Source organism: Bactrocera neohumeralis, chromosome 2 (genome assembly GCF_024586455.1).
Source record: "Bactrocera neohumeralis isolate Rockhampton chromosome 2, APGP_CSIRO_Bneo_wtdbg2-racon-allhic-juicebox.fasta_v2, whole genome shotgun sequence".
NCBI lineage: Eukaryota > Metazoa > Arthropoda > Insecta > Diptera > Tephritidae > Bactrocera > Bactrocera neohumeralis.
This window is the reverse complement of record NC_065919.1, coordinates 19638580-19649288: the sequence shown is the minus strand read 5'-3', so window position 1 is coordinate 19649288 and position 10709 is coordinate 19638580. Positions and strand designations below refer to the sequence as shown.

General features: G+C 34.6%; 1 protein-coding gene across 1 annotated transcript; it reads right to left on the bottom strand.

Annotated features, from left to right (window-relative positions):
- Positions 1-1698: 1698 nt before the first annotated feature.
- On the bottom strand, positions 1699-3081 carry LOC126751186 (RNA polymerase II elongation factor Ell-like). Its single transcript, XM_050461231.1, has one exon. It carries the CDS (start codon positions 3079-3081, stop codon positions 1699-1701), a length of 1383 nt encoding a protein of 460 aa, XP_050317188.1.
- Between the last annotated feature and the right edge of the window lie 7628 nt (positions 3082-10709).

The following is a 10709-nucleotide window of genomic DNA, read 5'->3' as shown; positions in this document are numbered from 1 at the left end:
CTTCACCGTGTTTTGCTCTACTCGATTTCAATTTAATTTCCTGTTTAAGCAAAATTACACGCCCACCTGATACGGCAATGAAAAGGAGCGTAATACAATAAACAAGACGTACACAAAGTATTTCATAAATATTCAATTCCATATGGATGTGTTTGTGTATGTGTGAATATTTGCATATGACTGCAATAACGGTGTTTCGAAAATAAGCAAACAAACAGTATAAAATTTGAATTGCAAGCAATTGTGGTTTACACTACAAATATGTGTACGAGTTAACCCCTTGAAAGTCCTCTCAGAACCTCATTGAATTGTATGAAAGCAACTGGCTCGAAAATGGAGGATGGAGTTGGTGCGGAAAGTTTTAAGTTGCCGGACCACTGCAGTATATTTCAAGCTAAGACCTTTGCTATTGTGAAAGCAGTGGAGCTGGCCTCTAATGCACCTACAGGCAATTCCACGTAGACAGCCAAGAAGCAATCAAGGCAGTATCCTCGTATCGCATATCGGCCAGAAGTGCCTTGGGAGGCAGAGAAACAGTGGAAAGTGTTTGTAAAAGTAAGCAACTTCATTTCTACTGGGTGCCAGGCCACAAAGGCATCGATGGCAATGAAATAGTGAGCGATATTGCCAAGAATTGCGTTGGGCTAACATACGAAAACGTGATAAACATTGACAAATCCATGCATTGTCTATACGACGCTCTCGACAGAAACATGGGAAAGGAAAAAAACCCAATGGAACGAGCTACCTGGGTGCAAAACTGGAAAATGATCGGAATACTAACGGGTCACTGCTTGGAGGCGGCACATTCTGCATAATGGAACTAACAGATCGAGAAGACTGCAGAAAATGTTTAGAGGAGGCCACCACTGGAGGAGGTATCGATAGTCAGACCGCGGAATCTGTTAAAATTTACGTCAAGGACAGGCATCCTAACGGATGACTACTTCTCTTGGACCTAGGAACTGAACTCCAACTGGTATCTCAAAGGATCAAAACTGGTCTATGCATGTCTTATTGCCTACCAGTTTAACACAACCTAACCTAACATATATATTGCAACCATAACCAGTTTTGATATGGATACTTTCCTTAATTCACTGAAATAAAGACTGAGCCAGTGGTACTGTTCTGCTGTCAATATTTCACCGATAACAACAAAGAATAGTAAACACAATGTGGACTTCTGTGAAGACTTTCAGCTTCCTATGAAGTTGAATCGTCAAATCGAAAGATCTAAGGATCTAAGCAATAAATGTTGGAAGAATTGGAACATAATATACTAATCATTTCTTTTCAAATATGTGGTACATCAGCTCTGAAGCTTTCTAAGCCCACCATATATTGAAAAACGAAAATTAATACGTAAACAGCTAGGGAATCTTCTTATAAAGCTATAGAAAGTCCTGAAGTGCTCAGGGCTTAATTAACATTTATGACAAACGCTATCAGAACAAAATATATGCTCCAAATAATTCGATGGAACAACGAGATTTAAGATAGATACACTCGACCGTCTCCGTTATTAAAAAAGTTTTGGCATGATTATCAACATCTTGTTCAAAGTTTAAAATATAAGCGAACATGGTTTTAAGGTGGTACAAAAGCGGATTTACAAGGTTGTCTATTTATTCTTAGAAATAATATTTATAACATACAAAACTTATATACAAAACTAAACTAATCGCTATTTGATTCTTAATCCCAATCCTCTCCGAATAATTCAATCATTCGCTGCTTCTTTCTTGGAGATGCTGATTTTTTTAAAGTCTCGCTCTTCTTCGACAAGTGCAGTTGAGGTTGTGTGTGCCGCCGTAAGTTTTCATCTGAAGACTCCTTTTTATGCTGTATTTCCCGGTCATTAGTGATATTTTTTGGGGGTGTTGCAATATCATCACCGAATAGATCAATCAACTTATATTCTTTTTTAGTGGCGGGTGCCACCGGCTCCGCCAAACTCTCAGACCTCTCAGTCAAGTTCCGTTGAGGTTGAGATTGTTGCTGTAGGTCAGAATTTGTAGCCTTTCTTTTATGAGACGCGCCTTTGGTAGTTCTCTTTGTAGGGTTTGTAATATCATCTCCGAAAATATCAATCAATGTATAATTCTTTCTTGCCGCTGGTGCTGCTGACTCCGTTAGACTCCCATTCTTCTTTGGCAGATCACTTTGGGGTTCAGTTCGTTGCTGTTTTGAATTTCCATCGTTATTCAGTTTAAGTTGGTCGCCATTGCTTCTCGAAATGTCCTTCTTTTGATCCTTAGAATCATTTTTCGTCCAATGGTTATTGCAATGCGTTGAGTTGTTAATTGTTATGTTACTATTGATTGAGTTGGAGCTGACCAAGACACGATTAGTGGTATCACTAGGAGCTTTCTTCGTCGAATGGCTACTGAACTGTGCTGTATTATTATCAATTTTGTTACCGGTCCTGCTGGAGCTGGCGACGTCATGTTTACTGTTGGGTATCACACGACTTATACGTTGCTTCTTTGGTGGTGGTAAATATTCGTATTCCAAACTGTCTATCTGTTGTGTGGGACTAGATAGTGGACTCAGGCTCCCACACGAGCTGCTGTCGTTCGAATTGTGTGATGGAGATAGGTCTTGTGGCTTATTCCGCTTGACTTGATTCTGCTCATCCTCAGTATAGAAGGGCCAATTTCCATTCACGTCTTCCCACACATGCCCACGTAAGCTATATACATTGTTGCGGACTGTAGCAATATCCATGAGTATGCTTTTAATGGACGAGCGGTCATCGTCACGAATTCCCTCCTTTTGTAGTCGTGAAAATAGCTCGAATTTGCTGAATGGTTTCAATGCCAACAAGTGAATGAGTCGTTCCCGGATATGACAACAAGATACCCCAGATGTGTTTACACTTTTTGAGACTTCATATGAGCTTCCAATGGTCGAATTGTCTGATGGAGTTGGGTTTCGTGGCTTATTCCACTTGACTTCATTCTGATCTACCTTGGTCGAGTTGTGTGATGGAGTTGGATCTTGTGGCTTATTCCGCTTGACTTCATTCTGCTCTTTCTCAGTATAAAAGGGCCAATTTTCATTTACATAATACCACATATGCAATCGAAGGTTGTACTTTTGGTTCCGGAGCTGAGCAATAGCCATGAGTATGCTATTAACAGACGAGCGCTCATGATTTCGAATTCCTTCCTTTTGCAGCCGTGAAGTTAGCTCTAACTTGCTAAATGGCCTCACTGCTAATAAGTGGATGAGTCGTTCGCGAATACTACAACGAGATACGTCAGCTGAATTTAAACTTTTCGAAGTGTTCTCTTTTTCATATGTAGAACGATGTCGGTTGTCACTATACCGATCGATTTTGTGTCCAGAATAACCGTTGCTAGAAATATTTGATGCCATGATTTTTCTGGAAGAGCTTGTTTATACTTGAAATTTACTTGTTTCTCTAACGAATAGATTTTTGGTTTTGAACTATATTTTCACTTTCGCGGTCTATTTATACGGACATGCTTAGGTATATTTCAGACTCATCTACCTGTTTCCAAAAAGATGGGTCTGAAGGTATGATCTATTGTTTCGTATAGCAGGTATACGGATATATAATTTGTTCGAAGACTTACCGTGCAGGTACAAATTTTTGAAAAGGTGGGTCTGAAGAGGTGATATATTGTTTCGTACAGCAGGTAGTGGTATATGTAGACAATTTTTCCGGGAATTTTCCGTGCATGTATAAGCTTTACCCAATTCAAGAACAGACTTTGACGGAAGGCTCAAAACCTACAAAAGGAGGTAAGCCTGATTTTCCAATATTCAGCAAAGATAATGAATGGATAAACTTAGAGACGGTTGAAATAAATCTGGAAATAAATCATTCATTTTATTTGCTTACATTACAGCTGAAAAGTCTAACTATGTGAGTATTGGGAAAAGTCTGGGCTCCTTGCCTTTAGTTTTAGCATAACTCAAGGATACTCGCGAAAATATTATTCTTCCGAATTTGTATGAGATTGCTCACAATTTGACCAATACCGAATATTGATTTCACTATAATAACGACAATCATGATATATAGTATTAAGTATTAGCCCAGAAGTAAAACGTACCACAATCGTAGTATAATATACAAGATTGTACTTCAAAGTTTGGAAAAATATCTTATACATTCACCTTAAAAAACATACAGACAACCGGAAGATCGAAAGTCCTTATATTAGGTAGCCCCATAAATATATGGTACATATATATGGAACGTATTGACCCAATTTTATCAATTTTAGTACAAGCACACATTATTATATATTCAGAAAAAATACGTTTTCTGAATAAAGTCAATTGGAAGTTCGAAATTCTTTATACTTGGCATTTTTAACACATGGGTGCATTATTTTCAAGTGGAGAGGCTCTCAAAATATCATTAAGATATCTTGATTGACCGGCATTAGATCTTCCTTCCTTTTGAGAATTTTAGATGAGCAAGGTACTTCAGACACTATTTGTACAAAGTTTTATTTTGTGAACATAATTTTTTCAAATTTCAGTATCCGTACAAGATACGGAATCAAGCGAAAGTAATGAGGGTCGACAATATTATTTATACCTTGTGGATACCGGTCGGAGCTGGCTTTTAATGAATATCTTTTAACAACACTAATTAATAACTCCGCGATACACAAAGTCATATTTTCAATATTCGGTCAAATACATTCAAACAATTAAAAAAATTACAAATAAAGTGAATATTTAATACATTCAAACTCGAACATATGTAAAATTTACTAAATTTATAGTAACCTCGAAAAATGGTGATAGCCAAAACCGATAAAGGCTAAATTTAGCTTCAATTCGCGGCCGAAGAAAACATTTACATAATAATTAAACCGTGTTACCTCACAACAAAGCAGAGAAAGCATAAATTACAAGTGGAAAACGAAAAGGCAGCCGAAAAGAAAATATTAATCACAAACTCGGAATGCAGTGAACCTAATGCAGTCAAAGTGATATACGACACGAGATCTCAAGATTATAAGAATATCAAACAGCAATCAAAGATACAACAACAAAGATAATTGTTAATAAAATTATCACCATACAAAATATACCAAAATTCAAAATTTTCGCCAATAAAGCAGCGCATCTTATTGCCGCTCTGATACTAATACTTAGGCAGTATTTAATACATTAGGGTGGCCTTCGAAAACTTATATACTCTTATTTCTAATCTATATAGTTTGCGGGAGGTATGGCTCGCAAGTGTGTGTTTTTAATTTAATATGAAAAGTCGATATCAAAAATCGACTAAAATAAAACAAAGACATTTTAAGGACGGTTAGCAATGGCAAAGCAGTGTTATCTAGGGTTTAAGGTTTAATTTATAACATTGAGAACGGTCGGCAATCAAATTATTGAGTGGTAGTTGTAATTTAACCACCGACTGCTGATTATCGATTGTCAAATATCGATTAATGATTATCGAAAAAGTTATCGATTTTGATATTTTTTAAAAAGCAATAAAATTATTGAGTGCAACTATAATAACAGTTACCGATTATAAAAAAAGTTATCGATACTATTATTTTTTATAAGATGACAAAGTATAATTAATTTTTTTAGATCAAATTATTCAGTGATGACTGTAATTTAATTAACGATTACTGATTATCAGTTAAAAATTATCGATTATTGGGTCAACAAATTATTTATCGATTATCGAAAAAGTTATCGATTTTGATATTTTTTTAAGAGAAATCAAATTATTGAGTAATAATATATATATACTTTAACCACCGGTTACCGATTATCGAGAAAGTTATCGATTTTATAATTTTTTATAGGATGACAAAATATAATTAACTTTTTTTAGATCAAATTATCGAGTGATAACTGTAATTTAACCACCGATTACTGATTATCGGTTAAAAATTATCGATTTTTGGGTTATCAAATAATGAATAGATTATCGAAAAGGTTATCGATTTTGATCTATTTTTAAGAGAAATTAAATTATTGAGTAATAATATATATGTACATATATGTATGCTTTAACCACCGTTTCCCAATATCGAGAAAGTTATCGGTTTAATAATTTTTTATAGGATGACAAAATATAATTAACTTTTTTTATATCAAATTATCGAGTGAAAATGTATTATCGGCTAAAAATGATCAGTTATCGATAAAGTTATCGATTTTAATATTTTTTAAAGAGTAATAAAATTATTGAGTGATAACTATGGTTTAACCACCGATTACCGATTTTCGAAGATGGCAAAGTATAATTATTTTTTTTTTGAGATATTGCATGCGTAGGAAATTGAAACCCCCAATTTATATAAGTACGTTGTTTACGATGATAGGTTATCACTTCAAGCTAAGGTGAGAAATTAGATATAATATTAAAAAAAAATTAACACTACCCTAATGTCTTCATATAGATATGTGTATTTATTAAAATATTTTTACTCAAATTTGTTTTATTTTATTTTCAACATCCACAAAATACTGAAAATTATTAAAAACATATATAAATATTCATGAATGTCCTTCGCAGACGGTTGAGACAGTTTTGTGTCATTTACTGCAAGATGCAGCGGACAGTTCACGCTCACCTGTGGCCAATTGTCTCACATTTGGATATGTTTGCCAGAACCACATAAATATGTATATATACATATTTACATATGCACATATTTACTTTTGAAAAAAACTCTGTTTGCATAAGTTTGTTTGCTGCTGCTTTCGCAACACCGTTAAACCGGCTAATGTGCAGATTTACCCAATTATCCAGATTGTGGAACCGAAGCAGGGAACGGTTGCTATGTTTGTGGATAGAGCGCAAAATGTTGCCTTTGTCCAAATTAAACCTTGAATGCGGCTGAGACTGTTTATATACGGCTTTTTTCTACTTTTTGCCATCTTCAAACGAGAATATACATACATACATATACCTTTGTATATAAGTAAGCTTGTCACATATTCCATTAGAGTCGCTTGAATGTTTATATGTGTATTAGAACATTTCTCATATTATTTCTCGCTCATATTTTTTATGGAAAAAAATCGCATGATTTTTCCCCGACGACAAATAACCTTGCGAATATCTCGTGAGCGCAATAGATGTTGGAAAAAAACGCCTGTAAATATTTTTAATTGGCTTCTTTTGTATTTTAATTAATGTTGAGGAAAGAAAAAAAGTAAAATAAATATTTTTTCTTTTTTAATTTAGAAATTTTATCGAAGCAAACTTTGCCTATGGTATATTGTCTTTTAATGTTTTATTAGCGATGTTTGGTTACGAAGGTCATGGATGCTGTTTTCAACAACATAGAAGTGAACAATTTTTACATACTATGTATTTGTTCTATAAATTAAAAAATTTATAAAATTTTTATTATTTGTTGTAATTTATTCTTTTACACTCATAAAATCTATGTGATACATGTATGTAATGTGGTACAAAAATGCCAGCACAAAGATTGCAACATCGAAATACCCTGTAACGTAATGAATTTTAGAATGAGAAGAGGCCATCACCGTATTTTGTTGGTACTTTCTTGGGAACATCTCACTCTATAAAAGCCACTGACTTAAAAGTTGCCTTAGGAAGCTTTGTCAAACTTCTTCTTGTTTATTGACATAGATACCGCCGACACGGTTATAGCCGAGTTTACAATAGCGCGCCATTAGAGATTCCAAGTGTAGCCAGGTTCTTCTTCACCTGGTCTTTACAACGCAGTGGTTGTCTTCCTCTTCCGCTGCTTCGAACTGTGTTGATGTGGTCGTATACCATATCTCCTACAGCTCATCGTTCTTTTGACTGCGGTATTCGCCGTTGTCAATAAGCAAAGGACCATAAATCTTCCGCAGAACCTTTCTCTCGAATACTCCTAAAGCCGTCTTATCTCTGTCCGTTGTCATCGTCCATTCATCTGCACTGTATAGCAGGACGGGGATGGTGACTTGTAGAATTTGGCCTTTGTATGTTGAGAGAGGACTTTACCTACTCAGTTCGAAGTAGCATCTGTTGGCAAGAGTTATTCTGCGTTGGATTTTGAGGCTGACGTTGTTGTTGGTGTTAATGCTGGTTCTAAGATAGACGAAATTATCTACGACTTCGAAGTTATGGCCGTTAACTGTGACATGGGAGCCCAGTGAGACGCAGTGAGACGACTGTTTATTTGATGGCAGGAGATATTTCGTCTTGTCGTTTGGTATCGATTGGCTCGGAAAGGGCCTTCCCGATCCCGATGGAGCTTTTGGTATTGCTTAACGTCAATTTACATAGCGATATTAGTTTTGCGGAGATTCCAAATTCAGACATAGCGGCATAAAGTTAGCTCCTTATCGTGCTGTCGAAAGCAGCTTTTAAATCGAAGAAGAGGTGGTGTATCGATCCTCACATGATAAGATCAATTTGTTGACGGCGGGCTTTAATATTACACACAATACGGTCTACAGAACCTTATATGCGATGTTGAGAAGGCTTATCCCACGATAGTTGGCGCAGATTGTGGGGTCTCCCTTTTTGTGGATTGGGCAGAACACACTTAAATTCCAATCGTCGGGCATGCTTTCGTCCGTCGATATTCTACAAAGAATTCGGGGCATGCTCCTAATCAGTTCTTCGAAGCCGTATTTGAATAGCTCGGCCGGCATTCCATAGACTCCCGGTTTCGTATTTTTATAATTATAGAAATATAAACAACAAATTATAGGAAAGTATGGACGTGCTGAGGAAATACATCGAGTGGGCCCTTCATATACCTTTTTTTTTTAAGCAACCGATACTTTGGAGATCGAGAAGTAGAAGTGTCTAAAAACTGGTCAGTTATAGCACAGTTTATAAATCCTTTATTTACTATATAAGTATTATATTGTATATAGGTAGTGCTTCTCAATCCTTATGGTCTTGGAAATACCAAAATCGATGTTGTCCTAAGTCACAAAAATCTCTCAGCTCATGTAAGGAAATACATACTACTTCCTTTTGCTAAAATTTTAAAACCTACCACTGGCCTTAAGGGGAAGCCTGCTTTAGAAGCTTCAAAAAATCGATTTTTTTTTTTGCTAAATCTCTTTAAAAATAATCTAAGAATATGTCCCCAAAGTTTTAGATGGGAATTCGAAATATTTTCGGAGCTAGAAGGGAAATAGAGACCGAGCGTCTAGCAGATATATGAGCGAATTGTTGAATTTTTCACTTTTTGTTGAATTTTCTTGGTTCACCTAGGAATTACATTATTTAAAATTAAAAATGTCTTTTGTTTTTTTGTTTCAGATGAAAATTGCGACCTGCATCTTGCCTGCAACACATAAATTGCACACTTGAGACGCCTCCGTAAATTTCTTCAAACGTGAAAAATATCTAGTGTATAATAATAAAAAAATTTGAGAAAACTCTACGAATATATAAGAATAAATCCTACAAGTTTCATTTCAATCAGACATTTCTTTCCTTTCCAAAAAAACTCCTTGAAAATATAGATTTTTTGAAGCCTATAAAGCAGGCTCCCCCTTTAATTGGAAAATTTGATATAATTTATAAATAGTTTTATGAGTTCATTAACACACATTTACCCCGATTTGTCTCAACTAACCTCAATAATTGTTAAAAATCATTCGGCAAAGAGATGATTCAGAATGCTTGCCTCAAAAGTTATTTTCCGCCATGGCGAATGAATTATATCCAGTTTCAGCATGATAAAAAACCAGATATAATAGCGAAATAATAATTAAAACAGCCCACACTGCTGAGAGTTAGTTTATGCCTTAAATGTTTTTCATTCATTAATTTCGCATTGTCATCAGCATATGTAAATTTTTATGCAAGGTAAAGACAAGCGTTATCGAAAATCATAGCTTTATCTCATTCCTTATAAGTCGATGTGCTAATTAAACAAAATATATATGTATGTATGTATTTCCTTTTGAGTTCAATCCAAAAAAGTTTATACTTTTTATCACAGCAACAATCTTGAAGAGCTCATGAGCGAAGAAAATAATTAATTAGAAGTTGTTCTGAAAGATTCTTCTAGAAGTTTTGGAAAAAATTAGGAATTTTATGAACATTTTTATGTTTATTTTTGATTTCGGAATTTTTTGATAATTCTAGAGGTTTTAAAAAAATTGCGAATTTTATGAACATTTTTACGTTTATTGTTCATTTTTGCTGAATATTCAATTGAAATACAAACTTAACAAACTTTTTTTTTTTAAATAAAATATATTGGAATTTTTGTGTTAAATCTATAAGAGTCCTCAATCAGCTTTTAATCTTGAGATGAAAACATATGACTTCACTTCTTTCATGATAGTTGAAATTTTACTTGCTTCCAGTTCGAACTCGCTAATACAATTCAATGCTTTGGTCCAATTTAAAACTAACTTCAATAAATGGTATAATTTCCATATACATACATGTGTGGAACTGGTTCTTCTATCTGTATAACATTTTTGTTGAGAAGTTTGTCACATACATATATAGTAACGGTTCTCAATTCGACAAGTCTTAGAAAGTGGAGAAACGAACAGAAAACTGGTATAATTTACATAACTTGGCATAATCGAAAAAAGAACGAATATAAAACAAGAAACCTTATAAAGTGATGAATCGAAAAATCAACTGGTATAAATCACATAAAATGGTATAATTGCATAAATAATGAGTATCAAGTGATTGTGTCTTTGTGGTATGTTTTATAGCTTTATATTTCGATTTAAATCTCGAA